Here is an 18224-nt window from a genome sequence, read left to right on the forward strand (position 1 = left end):
CTGGGATGAGCACTCAGACATTTTATTCAACTCAGATCAAAAACATGATGCAATAATGTCATTCCAAAGTGCAACTTGTTGGCTTTCAGAAACACTAAAAGAAATAAAAATAAAAAAAAAACATTGTGGAAACAAAGTAAATGTTACTTTTATTGAGCAAGCACGGGGAAAAAAAAAATATGGAATCACTCAATTCTGAGGAAAAAAATATGGAATCATGAAAAACAGAAACAAAAGAACATTTAAAATACATCACTAGTATTTAGTTGCACCACCTTTGGCTTTTATAACAGCTTGCAGTCTCTGAGGCATGGACTTGAGTGACAAACAGTATTCTTCATCAATTTGGTGCCAACTCTCTTTGATAGCAGTTGCCAGATCAGCTTTGCAGGTCGGAGCCTTCTTGTGGACCATTTTTTTCAATTTCCACCACAGGTTTTCAATTGGGTTGAGATCTGGACTATTTGCAGGCCATGACATCGACTGAATTTGTCGTTCTCCAAGGAATGCCTTCACTGTTTTTGCCCTATGGCACGATGCATTGTCATCTTGGAAAATTATTTCATCATCTCCAAACATCTGTTCAATTGAAGGGATGAGAAAACTGTCCAAAATGTCAATGTAAACTTGTGCATTGATAGAAGAATTAACCACAGTCATCTCCCCAGTGCCTTTGCTTGACATGCAGCCCCATATCATCAAGGACTGTGGAAATTTGGTTGTTTTCTTCAGGCAGTCCTCTTCATAAATCTCACTGGAACGGCACCAAACAAAAGTTCCAGCATCATCACCTTGTCCAATGCAGATTCTTGACTCATCACTGAAGATAACTTTCATCCAGTCATCCACAGTCCATGATTGCCTCTCCTTAGCCCATTGCAGTCTTGTTCTTTTCTGTTTAGGTGTCAATGATGGTTTTCTTTTAGCTTTCCTGTATTGAAATCCCATTTCCTTTAGCCGATTTCTTACGGTTCGGTCACATACATTGGCTCCAGCTTCCTCCCATTTATGCTTCATCTGTTTAGTTGTACTTGTTCGGTTTACAAGACAATGGCCTTAAGTTCTTTGTCTTGACGCTTTGAGGTCTTTCTTGGTCTACCAGTACGCTTGGCTTTAACAACCATTCCATGCTGTTAGTATTTGGTCCATATCTTGGATACAGCTGACTGTGAACATCCCACATCTTTAGCAACCATGCGTGAAAAGTTACCTTCTTCAAGAAGTTTCACAATCCTCTCTTTTGTTTCAAGAGACATTTCTCTTGTTGGAGCCATGGTTCTTGACCCTCCACTTCGTCCAGCAGCCCTCCAAGGTGTCATGACTGCAGGTGTTTTTAACTGCAGACTAACGAGCAGATCTAATATGAGGCAGGTGTCCATTTAGGGAAAGGAAATTGACTGGTTGTGTCCTTATTTTCTATCTCCAATTTGAGTGATTCCATATTTTTTTCCTCAGAATTGAGTGATTCCATATTTTTTTCCCCGTGCTTGCTCAATAAAAGTAATGTTTACTTTGTTTCCACAATGTTTTTTTTTTTATTTCTTTTAGTGTTTCTGAAAGCCAACAAGTTGCACTTTGGAATGACCTTATTATTGCATCATGTTTTTGATCTGAGTTTGTTCTACAGAATAAAATGTCTGAATGAGTGCTCATCCCAGACTGGTGATTCCATACTTTTTGCCAGGGGTTGTATGCATAGCTGTAGAGACTTCTGTGTAATTTACTCTTACATATGTTTTGTGTTTTTTCCCTAATGCAGAAAAATAACCATTTTGACTGCAAGTACATCAATGAAATGGTGATATTGCTCTGGTGATATTACACAGTACTGTACACACCATTCATTAAAGTATCATTATTTAAATTGGGGGCCATAGCATCCACCAGTAATTCTATGTTAACGTCACATATAGGACACTCACAAGCAAGTGCAGCGTTTTGATTTTTTTTATTCACTCTTTAGAACTGCAATATTCATGATGCCAGTTTTTTTTCCATGGCCAAGCAGCACAGAGTTTAATCAGAGGACAAGAGATTAACTTGACAATCAGCAAAATTACTTTTTTTCATTCACTTTCCATTTCATTTATGTTTAAGGGATGCTAAACAGGATCTTGTGTACTTACACAGAGTCTTGGGTTTCTAAGTCCTGTAGTCTTCACATCAGTGTTCCAACAGGCTTCAGGGAATGCCACTGATTCAGTGTGTGGCAAGGAGTGCACTCAGTCGCATGACTGAAGAGTTTCCAACAAACAAGCAAACATCCTCCATCCTTGTTTTCATTCATCTATTTTTTTCCTCTCAGAATAATATTTAGCATTTTAATACCAAATGGCACAGTGGCACAGAGACCAAACAACAACAACAAAAACAAAAAAACAGGAAAAACACTATTACAAACTTCCTCCTTCACATTCACATATTGATTGAGTGACGAACCTTAAAAAACAAAAAAAAACAACAGCACAGAAAAAGAACATCCAAACACAGGAATAACCAATCCGAGCCTGACGCCAAAAGAAGAATTGTCAACCACTCAAAAGTTTCCCAGGCCGACACACTGGACTGTGACCAGAGCAGGAGTCAGGCAGGATGTTCATCATGCAAACCAATCAATATTTTTCCTGGCAGTGATGCTATCTGCACAGGGCTTCATGGTCCCACGTGAGTACGACGCAGAGGCTGATAATCAACACACAGCCTCATCAGTCCTCACGTAGGCCCCCCGCTTACCTCCCCTAAAAACACAACTATTTGGTCTCTCTTCCTCTCACCAGAAGTGACCCGTAAACAGCCTCTTCTCTCGAACATCTTCTGTCTCTCACACACGCAGACATTCACACACTTAATAAAATCTGTATAAAACCAGCAGTGCGATATTAATAATGATAAATATGACTTCATCAGCAGTTCAACTTTTAGAGGTGGTAAAGGCTAAAATGGAAAGCAGGTGGCTTCCTCACACTACCTTTATAATAAAACCTGCCACAGACAGTGAAATATACATCTATATAAATAATGAACATTACAAAAGCAATAAAAAATACTTTTGAGATTCTAAAAAAAAATCTTAAAAAAGCAAGTGTGGTGATTCGTTAGGCAAGCCTCCAATGCAGCCATGATAGGAGGGCAGTCAATTGAGTAGTGACTGGCTGCATGACAGAAAAAAAGTGTGCAATACTGGTCATGCCAATGGCAAAGAGGACTACATCCTAAGGGAATCTAGTGTCCATGAAGTTAAATATATTCCTCCACTCTCCATCCACTGTGAGAACTTCCAAAGTGCCGTAACTTCTCCCACTCTCCACTTTCAAAGCCCAATTGAGCTTGACACCTGTAAGGTTTCAGTCTTTCAACAGGGTCCATGATGCAGTGTTCCACCATATGTAATGGACCACTGCAATCAACTGGGCCCTTGCCTGTTGTGTTCCCATCAGCTGTCTGGCTGGCAGACGGGTGCATTGGCAAGCAAGAGACGCACTTTTCCACGCAGGAAATTAATGTGGACCTGGAAGAGCTCTGAGGCAGAAGATACTCTCCACGTCTCCTGGACATCTATACCCCCATCTGTAGGCACATAGTCCTGCAATGAAAGAAACAGGGAGACATAAAGACAAATCAGTTTGACTAAATGATCTATGGGCACAACATGACTTCAAATGTCCTTTGTTGTTATTTAAATGCAATTATGTGTTCATTACCATATTGTTCTAAAAATATATGTGCTAGAGGTTTATGTGAATCTGCCCAGATGTTATCTACACTGGTATGGCATAAGGTATTAGTAGATAGGAAGAAGGTTATGTTTATTTGCTGTTTGCTTTAGTTGCTGAATAACTGTAGAGCTGGACTGTCTCCCGGCATTCTCTGAACACAGTGATACAATCCAGTCTTTCCAAGAATTCAGTGAATGTGTGTGTCTTCCACAAACATACATATCAGTATCTAAAAGTCTGTCATATGGTTGGATCCAGCTCTCTCTCGCTGATTCACACGCACACGTACGCACGTAAACTCTGTGTCGGCTCCGGTTACAACCACTACAAAGTCATGTACACTTTGTCCTCACCACTATCAATGCACAAAAGTAGACGTCCAGCTGAACTCAGTAGTAATTATACTGTGCGTGACTCACCTGTATGCTGAGGCTACGCAGTACTTGTCCAATGCTGGCAATGTTTCTGACACTGGCATCTATGTGGGAGTGCAGTACAGAGGTGCTTATTGATGTACGTAATGAGCTGATGGCCTTGTTTAGCAGCCATAGGCCTGTCTGAACTTCTCGAGCCTGCTCCTCCATCTAGAACAGCAAATTATCTTTTAATTCACACATAGGATGTACTATAATTCATCACTATTGTAAGTCAGTCACACACTTCTGAAAAAGAAAAACCACAGCCTAGCCATTATATCAGCTAGCCAATAATATCAGGCTATACTGAGGTTGCAATTTATCGTTAGAAAAAACTCCCCTGAAAATTTGGAGGCTTCTTCTTCGGAAATAGAAACTTCTAAAATAACAAAACGATATAAAACAGTACTATGAGTACCACGTTATGATTTAAATCAAGAGAAGTAATAAAAAAGAAGTGCTAATTAACAGAAGTCAAACAGTTTAGAATTAAGGCCTTTGCTCTTCAATATTAATATTTTTTAAGACTGTCTGAGCTTCTGCTCACAACCAACCATTATAACCAACACTTACAGTTGAAAATCAGAACATTTGCTTTTCAAAATGTTTTGTTCAGACAGAAACATAGTCTCAGTGATGACATATGTGCACATGTATGGTGGACCAACAAGTTAGGACAGTGAGTGGACACAGTGTTTAAAAACTCTTGCAGCAAGGCTGTGTCTGATCCACTTGTACCAGTGCAACACACACTTACATGCCACCACCAGGTCAGTGTCACTGCAGTGCTGAGAATGATCCACCACCCAAACTATATCTGCTCTGGGATGGTCCTGACCATTAAAAAACAGTGTGAAAGGGGGCTAACAAAATGACTACAGTCTGTAACAGTACCTATGTGGTAAGTGGAGCTGATCACATGGACAATGAGTGTAAATACAAGGAAGTGTTCCTCATAAAGTGCACAGTGCATGTATATTTGCACATAGTGACATGGCACCATACACCTGAATAAAAAGGACATTTTGCAGTGACTGTTGTGTTGTGTCACTGCTCTGCAGTGTAATTGTACTTATTAGTGTAATTATGACCAATGACGGTTCATTTACAATGTTGGAAGTGTCTACCCTCTTCATGTGTTGTCCTCCCATGCTATCTCCTCCCTGGGTTTCATGTTGGGGCAGCATTGGGTTGGGCATTTCTTGCTGCTGTTAATGTGCTTGTTTAAAAAATGAAGGAGTATTTGCCTGTACACACCATGCTGTCCAGTTCTTCTTCTGTGATGTTACAATATATATATATATATATTGTTGCTGTCGGAACAAAACCTTTTTGTAGCAGTAAAATCTTAGGCAAAACATTGTGACAAGAGACAGCTATCTGGCCTACATATAAAGAAGAAAAAGAAAACTACATACATTTTTCTTTTCCCACACACCGAAATCCACTCTGGTCAGAGGAACCACGAGGGGCACACCAATTCTGCAGCCTTCTTTACAAACTCTCTAAAATAGCAAGAGAATAAAGGTGCTTAGATGAGCTTAGACAAAGAGAGAACATCAGCAAAGGCATGCTACATCAGACAATGTCTTCCAAAACCTATTACTGTGATGATTTGAAAGTGTATGTGTATTTTACCATAGCAGCCTCAGCATCTCGTGCCTGCTTGATAAAATGGTCGAGGACACGCAGGTCACAGATTGGCCGCAGTGGGGAAGGCAAGCCAGGCCGAGTCCACTCCAGCACAATCAGCAGCAAGGCAAAGAGTCCTGCAGCACACAAAGTATATTGGGCTCAATGTAATCCACACCGACACCGTCTTATAACGCAAATGCTGTTAATACAGACTGATACAAATTAGCCACAAGGGGGAGTGATGCTGCTGCACAGATACACTATGACAATTCATCAGCGAGATTTTATGCTGGTCAAAGATGCAATATAACCATACACACTATAGAACACATTCATATTTAGCACATAAGATCACACCTTAAACAGGAAAATGTGGTTACATTTGCACCTTTGAAATAATATCAACAATCTATGACATTTAGAAATATTTTTAATAAGATAATTGCATTGCTTCACTTTACATACAACCAAGCTGCACTAGCTCTCAATGCAAAAGCTAATTTCACTGCCGAGTCCTAAACAGAAATGCTTATTCGATACACAATCTTCCTCTTTATGACCTTACATTTCCTCCTATTTATCAACAATGTAGCCTCAGACTGTTTTCAAATTGTTCGTTCTATATCTGAACAGACAGGAAAAACCTGAATAAATGAGTAGAGAAGCATAACTCTGTATATATATATATATATATATATATATATATATATATATATATATATATATATATATATATCTCGCTGTTGTCAGAACAAAATCTTGTATCTCCAAAACGGTAACTTTACAAGAGAAAGAAAAAACATACTTAATGTAAGTCAATGGAACCAGATGTCTTTCCAAGTCATATTGGGCCCTTTCTTTTGGTCCATTCATCATGAAATTTACACACAATGTAAGGGCAACAGGTCCTTTGAAATGATGACAAAAATGGAGATATGAGGTTTTCTTCTGCCAGCAGCGATATATATATATATATATATATATATACATATATATACATATATATATATACATATATATATATATATATATATATATATATATATATATATATATATATATATATACATACATACACAAAAATGTGTAAAAATGCCATGCAAGCCCCATTGACCGCAATTTGGATCAAGATGGCAAAAGGAAAAGTTCTAAGGGTACATTACGGGGCAAAAATGGTAGAAGCATCAGTTGTAGAGACTGCTAGTCTATATCAGTGGGAAATAACAGTGTCTAGATCTGGGAAAGACATCAGTAAAGAGGGCTGAAGGGTTGAAAGCGCACATTCAGTGACCCTGATGCTTGTGCATTATTGTGGTATATAAAGAAAAACAGTAGCAGAAAGAACAGTTTTCTTCCTTCTGAACTGTTTCTCAGGTGACTGAGAATGTTTTTGTCTTGCACAGCTACACAGAAAGGGGTATTATGGAAGAGCTGCATTGCATAAACCCACATTACAAAGATGAATGCACGTTTGAAAGTTCAGTGACGCAACACCCATCAGCACTGGCCTGAGATGCGGAAAAAAGTGATAATTGAAGATAAGACATCCTTCATATTCTCCCCAAGTGAGACAGCTTGACCCTACAGCGAGTCCAGTGGCTCTGTAAGGGGGCATTTTGTAAGGGGGCATTTATGGACCCTACATCTTTAAATATATATAAATGCACTGAGTTATTGAATGAATTAATTAATAGAATGTAGCTTTGTTCCAAAAACAAAGTATGGATGTAATGAAAATGTTTGATGAAAATATTCACAAAGAGCATCTGCCTCTGCACCTCTACTGTCTGGCACGTAGTAAAGGATTAAGGAGAGAGAGTGTTTGTGTATGTCTAGTCTGACACACATAATCTGCTATCACTGTGGTCACGCGTGTTAGATTGTGTGAGAGCTAGACGTTTGTGTCGAAGCAAAAAATGAGCTGATTTAAAAAAGAAAAAGAAAAAACATATTTGCAGTGGCAACAGAAGCTAATCTGGACTATGAAATATTTTTCTCCTGCTACTTTCCTCTTAGTGTATTGTGAATATTCAGCACAGAGACAGGGAATTAGTGCTCCGTGCAGCATGGTCATGGGAATACTGTTCCCTGTTGATGCATTCTGAATGCGTTCTTTCAACAGCAGCTAGCTGATGACGCATTTAATACATCAATCATTGTTGATTAGGAAATTTCCCTAAAGACGATGTGGTTTCCTGGCCCTGGGGTGCATATAGGTGCATATCTAAGCATCAAGGACAAAGTTAAACAGTACTGTAGGCTTGGTTTTTTTCATTTCCCAAAAATGACCATTTCAATTGACTTAGACAAAAAGTTAGCATGAAAAAGGAACAGAGATTGAACAGTTTGTAGTGATAGAAAAGGTGAAGGAATCCTCCATTGACAGCCTTAATCTTTTAAATTATTGAATTCTGACAGACCAAGACAAAGTGAACTATCACACAGGCCAAAGAGGATCTGTTGAACTCTACAACAACCTTAAATTAGGGGAAATCCAGAGAGCCTCTTTCAGAGAATGTATGTCTCTCCGAGCTACTCCATACACGGTAGCTGTTCTGTGAACTAGGCCTACACTTGGATCACCATGTCTCTTAAAAATTTGGGTCACTTAATTCAATTACTTACAGCTTTTCAGGGAAAGTGGCCTCCTGAATGTTAACAAATGGTGATTGTCTTGGGAAATTAACCAAGTAAGATGCCCCTCAGCTTCACTTGTACCTTCCTGCTGACATAAAAGGTTATGTATTGGCTGCTCATGTCACTTCTAGATTCACAACATTATTCTAAGTTTGTTCTTATGGGCATTTCTCAGCATTTGAGTACAAATTAGAGTAATGTTTATGAAATGCACACACAAATGCATCCAAAAACTGTTTGTATCTCAGACTGGAATCTTGTGTTCATCTATGCATTTTCATGTCACAATAAATGTGAATTTTTACACATGCTGATTTTAAGATCAAACCAGTGTGTACTACTATTTACTAAATGAGGCTCTAGGGTTATGAATATGAAAGTGACGAACAGGTTTGGAGTATAGTATGACATAAGGATCAGTCCATTAGTATTGATCTGCCAGCAGACTGTCAGCTTCTGTACAGTAGAAAACTAAAGCTTTGAAAGGGCTGTTTAAAGAAAGCAAGGATTTGACCTTTAAATAAGAACTTAAAGAATAAAGATAAAGAATGTGCTTATCCTCCATATCCATACTCATACACGCACTCTTGACCTGCCTTTTTGCCACGTAATGAGAAAGCCATGGAAAAAGGAAGGGGGGGAGCAGTAGTCCCATGAATCTTCATTGTTAGCCAGTGGGCCAAATCAAACACATGTTAAGTGTCTGTGAGTTTAAGGGCTCAAAGTTGGGTCTTAGCCAGTGTTAAAGGTAACAGGGAGCGTGCCAACATTACACAGCATTCCGACATAGTGTCTATTTTCTGCCTGGGTGTGTGAGATCAAGATCACTTACATGTATAACCCTTTGTGATATGAAGATCTTTTAGTTAACTATGCTATGCCAGCATGCATTTATTAGTATTTATTAGTGCAGTATATATGCATTTATTAGTACAGTATATCAATATACAAATTAGGTATATTGGGGTATGCGTCAAAGAACAGTCAAGCAAAGCTTAGGGATGCAAACAGACAAAAATACAAAGGAACTACATGAAGTAAGACGTTGCAGTTGTAAAATATGCACTCTCCTTGCAGCTTTGCTTTTTTCAGACATTATAACCTTAGTGCAGAGATACTGCAATGTTCAGTAAGGGAATCATGAAGTGTGCACTTTACATTTCCAGCAAAGCAGAAAAGGTTCCTATGGTAAATTCCTCAGTCATACAGAGGTGACTGCTGACTCACTCTGACTACACAAAACCTATAAGAACAATGTCAGCTTTTAATGATTCAGCAATATTTGCTGATCGAGTCAGCTACTTCTTAAGCCCTTTCAGTAACTCGTGCTTACAGTCAGTGACTTGATAAGTCACTCTTGAGCAATTCAGATAGTGAAAGCCATGTGGTATGTCCTGAACCTACAGGAACTTTCACTCTTGAAATCTTCAGCATTTTCCTACATTCTTAAAAAAGATGGTTCTTTAGTAAAGAGGATGGTTCTATTTAAACCCATGAGTTTTTATAAAACCATTTCATGCTTAAATCATTTTTTGTGTGGTGAAATGTTTTTCTTTTTTACACATAGGAGAATGTGCTGTATACGGTTCTATATAGCATAAAAAAAAGTGCTCTCCTATTGTTACGATGTCAAGCCTGTAACAACAGAAGAACCCTTTTTGGTGCTGTGTAGAATCATTTTCAAAAAAGGTTCTATATAGAACCACATTCTCCATCGATCTGAAGGACCATTTCACCATGCATAGAACCACTCAAGCATGCAAATGGTTCTATGTGGAATTTATGGCTATATCTAGAACCATTCCTTTTACTAAAGAACCCCTGAAGAACCATCTTTGTAAGAGTGATGCCAGCTTTAAGGAAGTGTGATAACTTTGTTTGTTTCTAAAAGAAAAGTGTTTGATGTGCCATAAATCCATCTGATATGAGTGAAAGAATAAAGGAGGACTGACTCAACATTAACAAGGTTAGCTCAAATGACAACAGTTCAAGGAGCCTTATCTTGAGAAGAGTGATCTGTGAATGACTGTAACCACTTCATTCATTCAGCTGACAGCCTTAGAAGAAATCGAAAAGGACGCTATAAATCATTATATAGATTAAGACGGACAAGGTTATCGTTGACCAGGTTCAGATATCCCCCCTTCCCCCTCTTGAAAGAGAGCAAAGTTTCACGAATCTCACGTAGGCACCCCTTAATCAGACCTCTCCCCTGCCTGGCACGAATCATTATCTATCACAAATCACACAACCGGATTAAGGCTGCCTAAAGCTAAAAGAAGCGTTAGAAGAGTTCACGGACTTATCAAAGATGAAACAAAGCCGGCTGCCCATTTTAAAACAGACTTCAAAGATGTGAGCCAAAAGTTCTGCAGGAAGAACGACGAGTGGATCGGAACGAGTGACTAGCGAGCTCGGTGGATGAACTCCACGCTGAAGCGGACTTCACATCGCCATGTGCGACATTGCCAGGTTTGATCGAGAGGACAAACTCTTACCTGAAGCGTGGAACATTCGCGAAGCGCCGCGGCATTTTTTCAAACACGCGATGATGAATGAACGACACGTTTAAAAGCTAAACTGACCGTTCGGACAAACGACATGCATCGGCTGGAAGCCAACCTGGCGCTGTCCCCCTGCTTCTCTCACACTCCTGCTGCACCCTGTCTGTCTGGCTCTCCATCAGCCTGCAGCCAAAAGCCTCTACCAACGCATCGACCTTCACCCCAAGACAGCGATAGCGCGATAGAGCAGATAAGGGGGCGAACTCCCACACCTCCGCGTGGGAACGCACACGCAGAGCCGTCATCCTGAGGGGAAACAGTGAAAGCTCTGGGTAAAAAAGCACCGCCGTGGTGGCTTTACTCACTGGGTATCTCCATCTCAGAATCCGCATAGTCCCTTACAGGATCTTCGTCGCTTTGTCCATTGCCCTGTCTGTTGCCCATTAATTGTGGCTGGAGTGCCTTTCTGGAACTGTCATGGGTTAGCACTTATCCGGTAGGTGCCTTATGATGCGTTTGATTTTTTTTTCCTCCCTTTTATCTTTGACTATGCAAATTAAAATGCATTGTCTTTCAATGTCTATCTGAATTACTTCCTGTTTTGAAAAGCTGTCTTTCTTTCATTGCTGCCACATAACATCTATGTTCACACAGAAGTCCAGACCTGTTAGTTTAAAAAGTTTCCTGTCCTCACTGAACAGTTTCTTTGAGCGGTCCTCTAATTGCATTTTCTTCTCGGCGGACGTCCAGATGAAGAGTGACAGTACAAACAAATCATGATAATAGTCAGACACCTTTTTAGCGTATGAGCATGTTCGTGGTGGAACCTCACATGTCGGATGAAACAAGTTAGCCCCCGCCACCCTCTCTGGATACAGGTGGTGCTCTTCTCACATGCCTCAGCTTATTGAGACTGTCTGGGCTGCAAGTCAGAAGCTGTGTTCAGGGGGAGTGGAAGGGGCTCCCTGCAGTTTTGGGGAAATCCTATTATATAATAGTCACAGGATAAAGGCTTGAATGGAAAGCGTAGGTTTAAGGGGTAAACGGGTTTCAGGTTTCATCCTGATGGCATGAAGGTTTAATAAGTGCCCTAAACGAATATGTAGGCAGTAGTAGTTCACAATCGTAGTCCTGGACTACCGCTGCCCAGCACACGGTAGTATCTTTACTAAACTATTCAAGGAGTATTGTTAACCATCTTTAGCAGTTGATAAGCAGACTAGGTCTAAACCAAAGCTAAAAAGAATTTTAATGGTGAACCATGACTAGCATCACTTTTTTTCCCAGGCCCAAGTAAACTGCTGACAATATATTTGCTTCCCTTTTGCTTTTTACTAGATGTCAGACCGTTGCTGCTGGGATTCCGTTTCCAGTAACATTAGTGAGGTCAAGCCCTGATGTTCAGTGATGAGGCCTGACTCACCAACTCAATGCAATTCCACTGCTCCACAGTACAGCTGTGGGAAGCTTTACACACTTCTCTAGACGATGCATGGCATGGGGCATTGTGACCTTAGGCTTATGCAATTTAACACCTGTGACAGTAATTGATCCTAATTAGAAGGTGCCTATGGATGCTTTTGGACATGAAAATGCTGAGGCATGAAAAAAACAACACAACCTTTGGCAATCAAGTTGAACGAGGTTGGAAGGAGAATTTGGGTAGGTGGTGTGAAGCCTGCTTTCCACAGCCAGTCAGATCCAGAGAGCAACACTCTATGGAAACAATACAAGGTCAAAGAGAGGACTAGGCACAATGTGGAAAAGTTAATGGGTCGGGAGCATTCTTGAGATTGTTTTCCTTTTCACAAGTTCTATCTGAACTACATACATGTCATATGCTGCATTCAGATCATCTAAATAATACCTGATAAACATAAATGTATGAAAACAGGGTAATTAATGGCCAACTGTCAATTATCCATGTATAATGCAAGTAACATATAGGCACTATGTATCTAACTTCTGCAGGCATCACACAGTGATATATTTACAGTGAACTCAGCAGAGACAGGAATGCTGCAGCAGTACTTTCATGCGTCCTGTATGGAATTAGATGAGGTGAGCCAAACGATTGTCCTTACACTGCCGTAAAGACCTAGTGGTGCCTGTCTGTGCATAATTGTCTATATAACATCCTGGAAAGTCCTTTACGGCAGTGGTTCCCAATCCTGGTTCTCTGTATATTTAGGTATTTTCTCTGCCCTTATACACCTGATCCAATGAATCATTTAATTAACAAAATCCTTCTGAGTTGAAGTGAGAGCAGGGGAAACACTAAATGTGCAGGACAGTAGAAATCCAAGACTAAGGTTAGGAACTGCTTTGTCAGAAGAAGGCAAAGCAAAGGAACTCTCTTCTGCAAATAACCGTGAAGTCCTGACCAGAACCTGTCACACTTACAGTGCACTGTGTGCTACTTCTGATATCAGGTGACAGCCTCCCTCTCTGATGCCATAGTAACTTGCCAATACAGAAGCAGACGGCCTTGAAAGAAAAGGGGTCACAAAATGGCACAATGACGTAGGTTAATCTAACTATCATTAGTTGGCCATCACTAATCTGAATAGCTAAGTTGTTAATCTAACAATCCTTCTGCATACAAGCACAAAATATATAAAAAAATTATATATATACTTGGGATTCAACTTGGTGGAGTGCTATTATAAAAATCTGGGGTGACTATCCTAAAAGCATAGCAGCACTTAGAACATCATAAGGTGATCGAGGAAGTTGGTTAAACGCTTTATGAGCCTCAATGATCTTAACACTACAATGATTTTGGGAAACACACCAATTTTGATGTTTTTTCTCTTTTTTAAATTTTATTTATACTTTCTCTTTGGGGAAAAAAGTTGTCTGTAGTTATCTGCAAACTTAGCATAGTTCCATGAGTATCCTATTGCAGCTTGTACTTTTGATCAAACTCCAGTTTGCTTATGCCTTAGCCAAACTGAGAGCAGAGCGCGCCACAAGGTACGTGCTGTGAAACATGTGTAGTCGGCTGGGGAGGGGCAGGGGATACGGGCGGGGGCGTCCCGGCCTGGTGACTCCACTCGGACGCTGTCACTGCAATTGCTATGATTAAAAAAGGGGGGTATGTGTGGGCCTGAGACCCAAGGACACCCCCTCCCCTTTCTGATAATAAACAAAGGCAGCCAGGACAGAGTGCAAAAGAGAGGACTTCTGCATAGTAAACAGTGTATGGCTATTCTTCTCATCTTGACTCTTGAATGGGAAGACAGCCAGGGCTCCCTGTTGCAGGGCCACTGGCGCGACACAAGACAGGAAATCCATATGAAAGAATGGGGGTTGGGGGAGTAGGAGCCACTACGGTGACTTGGCGGAAGTTATTGTTTCTGAGCCAGAGGCGTCCAGAAAGGGTAATTGCTGTATTTATCTGGGACAGTTTTTTCTCTTGCAAGCCAGGCTGGTTACCTGTATTCCCACTTGGTCCATTTGTATATTGTTACAAAATACAGCATTAAGTGTGACGTGATGGGAGATATGTGTCATGGGAGTGTGTCCTGCAAAGCCATGGATACTTGACCTTTTCAAGACAATACTGGCACCTTCAGATTCTAAGGTGATCAGAACCAAAAAATGTTCGTTATGTGAGCTTAATTACTACCAACTACAAATCAAACGACTCAATGATTATTCTTACCAATACAATATTATAAACACGTTGCTTTAAAATGGAAGAATAAAAAGCATTTTTCCTCTTCAGTTTGTGCATTTGGAATTTCAAAGAAATGGCCAGCAGAAGCTGCCCTCTGGGTTCTACCACAAGTAATTGGAATGCTTTAGAGCAGCCACTGAGCAAACTGACAAGGCCAGTAAGAAACCAAAACTCTTCTCATAGTATTTAAGAAAACAAGGGTCATAAAATCATCTTCTTTGTTGATGATGGGCAAAAATAAGGAAATAATTACGTTATATAAACAGTGCTGTGTAAAGGTCAGACACCATCCTTCTAGTTAAATGGTCATTAAGGACAAGTTAAGTTTTTAGTGCCCCATTTTCTTCAGTATTTTGCATGTTTACCATTTGCCTTTATTATAGCTTTCATTCTTTTTGGGAGGCGTCTTAATTTTTCAAAGACGTCTGCAGGGATATTTTGCCATACTCCTAGTCAACACCTTCAAAGCCAGAAGTTGGTTGCATTGTCTGCTTCTCACAATCCAAGTGATCTAAGTAAACACATTCAGTGACGTTGAGGTCTCAACTGGTCCATTGTTCTGAGGACATCAGTAGTTTCTTTGTTTGAGTTGCAGGCTTTTCTTAGGAATGGCTTCTTGATAGCTGCACATCCATTGAGTTCTCACAGTGGGAGGATGGCTCCAAGTGTGGAGCTTGATTTTCTCCTGGCTCTTAAAGATAAAAGCTTTATGTACTGGTTATCTGATGGTGAGAGCTTTGGTGGTCTAAACACCACAAATACAGAAAGATAAATACTTTGTACTTAATGGGCATTTTGAAATTTAATGAAAGTGAAATAGGGTGTTCTTTGCATGGTAATGTACTGGCCCCAAAAGTATTTGGACATGTGTGCCATACTTAAAAATGTTTTACATTCACTTGAAACAAAATATCAAACCAAGTTATTTATTTTATTTTATGTGTTATTTATTTAAAAACAATTTTCTTTTTGGCAAAGTATTATTTTAAAAGGTGGCTGGTGATTTGTTTTAGGAAGATCTTTGCAGATTTCTGCAGGATTGCCTCCAAAATGCATTTGTACAATTCTAAATTCATGATCCTATCAATGAACACAACATCAGAAAAACAGCCACAGAGCTAAAAGTGTTTTTTATTTGTTATTTTTTTAATGTCAGTAACAAACATGATTTTGTTAAACACTTTATAAAGTAGCCTAAAGAACCTAATTAAAATGACCACCAGTTAAATGGTTAAAATGTCCAAAACAAATGTGTGCATGTAATTACTACTGACTGGTGTATATATAACATTTGAAATCATCTTCACTCACTCACGTCTCATCACAGTCATGATCTTATAGCTATTTATGCCTAAGAGTATTTCCTTCCCAGTGCATGCCCTTGTCTCACTGTGAGATAGGTTAATGCATTCACAGTGTCATGAGGATGGCCTATGAGGTAAAGTTCACACTCCACAAGAAGATAAGGGTCTAACAACCGAAAGAGGAAACCTCTTAGCCTGACCAGATATTTGACAGGTCTCTTACACAAATAGCCTTACCACGGCCCTGCTATCCCTCTCCAACCTCTACTTGCACTGATTGTTTTAGGAAGACCCCGTCTAATTTTTTTTGATAAATATAGCAGATGTAGGGATTGTAATACACTGAGAAAAAGCCTTATCTGCTAAAATAAACAACACTTTACGTGCCAGAATGCCATTCCTTTTTTTTATCAGGAAACACACAAGGAGATATTTTTAGCCTAGCCTTTTGCTCTTTTCAGCAGCAGGGAAATAAATAGATACTGCATTATCTTTGGATGTAACACAAAAGGATATCAACATTTGTATTAAAGGTTAACATTATTATTGTGGTACTGCAGAACTGTACTTCCTGTGTCCGGAGTAAAATTCCTAGAGTGTTACTGAACATCGCACACACAAATGAACATCTTCTAATTAACAAATAAATAAATATGTTACACCTAATATAACTCATTTTTGACAGAAATATATTTTTATCAGGTTGTTGCAGCTTATGTGCTTACCACTATAGTAAGTACACAATATAAAGCATCACTATCAAACCTAATACTATTCAACTGGAAAATTGTCTTCACACTCTGCTTCCTCCACAACAGTTCCAACCCTTGATTCACCAAGTCATAAAGTCAATTTTTGTGACCAAAAATAAATACAAAACCAAAGCAAGTAATTTGCACTGGAATTGGTGAGTACCCCTAGCAGCAGCAATGTCCAAATGAATGTGCTGAAGCACCACTTTGCATCCTTTAAGTGAATGCAGTGCTCAGCAGCTGATAACATTACTAGAATGTAAAGTCCTAAGTATAATTCCATAATTTCAAGTACTCTTTATTAAAACCGTCACCAGTGAATTTCAATGAAGCCTATATATATATATATATATAATGTCGGTAACTCAATAGTCCTTTCTTCCACTGAAAATGCGGTCAACAGCATTATCAAAGATGTCAGTCACATACAGGCAAATGTGTGCAATATAAAATAGGAAATTCTACTGAAATCCATTGCATAATTACATCATTTAAAATAAACAAAGTAATTCAGAGCAGTGGTGCAAGATGCACCATTCTATAGGAAACTGCCAAGTCACAGATTTTTACAACAGTAGGAGCCTAATCTGAAATGTTTCTTAAACTTAGTTTACAGAAATATAGTTGGATATTACATGAAAAAGTGTTGCATGACGCATGTGACACTGCTTTATGGTGTTAAGATAAGGTTTGACTTACTTCTATTCTAAGCCCCAAAAACCTACTTTAGATACTCAAAATAACTTTGTATATTTACTAGTCCTTTTGGATAGCAAATTAAATGGTTATTTGGCATGGTAGATGTTACAGCCCCTAGTTCCCATTACCACCATTGTAAATAAATCTGAATCAGTACATTTCTCTACAATTTATCATCACACATCAAACCACTCCAAATGACTCAACTGTGCATAACTTTTGAAACATTGGTGGACTTATATATTTCAGCTACGTAATCCTGTAGTAATCCTGTATATGAGGATTAAGTCAGACAACAAAGGGACTGAAATGGTTTCTCACATTGTCTGCAGGGTTCTCTTATAATTGAAATTTAATTCTTGACATTACTGGGTCAGTTAAAATGAGCACTGTGTGTTCTGGCAGCTCAGCAAATTTTGCACACTGAAACTCAGTGGCAGGTGCAGACTTACAATGCCACTATGTCAGTGGCATGTAACTAGAACTTCGACCAACCCTGTACACAGGCTCATGGTCAAGAGTTTACAAGAAAACGTGGAATCTGGAGAAAAGGTGGACGAGGCAATAGGCAATAAAATTGTAATAGTAAAACATCTTTTACCCTTGCAAAACGAGATTTACCAACATAACCACCATAAAATTATACAATGATGCCTGTACAGAAGTGTACATTTTGACAAATATCTCAACACTTTATCATATTAATATGCACAATAATGAACTAATCCAATTCTGCATTTTTGTTACAAAAAGTATAATCAGCACAGGTTGATTAAAAAACCTTTACAACTCACCAGCAGATCTCTTTACAGTCTTGGACCTCTCCTCGTGTCCAGTCTGACTCATAACTACACACTGATGGATAGTTTAAACCCTCTT

At 39.3% G+C, this 18224-nt stretch overlaps 1 protein-coding gene across 4 annotated transcripts; it reads right to left on the reverse strand.

Annotated features, from left to right (window-relative positions):
• Positions 1-1929: 1929 nt before the first annotated feature.
• epoa (erythropoietin a) lies at positions 1930-18224 on the reverse strand. 4 transcript variants are annotated; one of them, XM_017710307.1, is made up of 5 exons: positions 18140-18224; positions 5771-5901; positions 5551-5637; positions 4136-4300; positions 1930-3583 (listed from the first exon to the last, which is right to left on the reverse strand). In XM_017710307.1, the coding sequence occupies exons 1-5, from the start codon at positions 18189-18191 to the stop codon at positions 3434-3436; spliced, it is 585 nt and encodes a 194-aa protein (XP_017565796.1). In that variant the 5' UTR covers positions 18192-18224; the 3' UTR covers positions 1930-3433. The 4 variants fall into 4 exon arrangements, with proteins under 4 accessions (XP_017565796.1, XP_017565795.1, XP_017565794.1 ...); XM_017710306.1 differs by lacking the exon at positions 18140-18224 and adding an exon at positions 11274-11806; XM_017710305.2 differs by lacking the exon at positions 18140-18224 and adding an exon at positions 11027-11251.

The sequence above is a fragment of the Pygocentrus nattereri genome, chromosome 2, assembly GCF_015220715.1.
Source record: "Pygocentrus nattereri isolate fPygNat1 chromosome 2, fPygNat1.pri, whole genome shotgun sequence".
NCBI lineage: Eukaryota > Metazoa > Chordata > Actinopteri > Characiformes > Serrasalmidae > Pygocentrus > Pygocentrus nattereri.

Coding starts and splice junctions, on each gene's coding strand:
- epoa (XM_017710305.2), bottom strand. CDS start 11,213: ATGACGGCTCTGCGTGTGCGTTCCCACGCGGAGGTGTGGGAGTTCGCC. Junction 5,638..5,770: donor GAGATGCTGAGGCTGCTATG/GTAAAATACACA, acceptor TTGCTATTTTAG/AGAGTTTGTAAAGAAGGCTG. Junction 4,301..5,550: donor GTGTGTGGGAAAAGAAAAAT/GTATGTAGTTTT, acceptor TTGCTGTTCTAG/ATGGAGGAGCAGGCTCGAGA.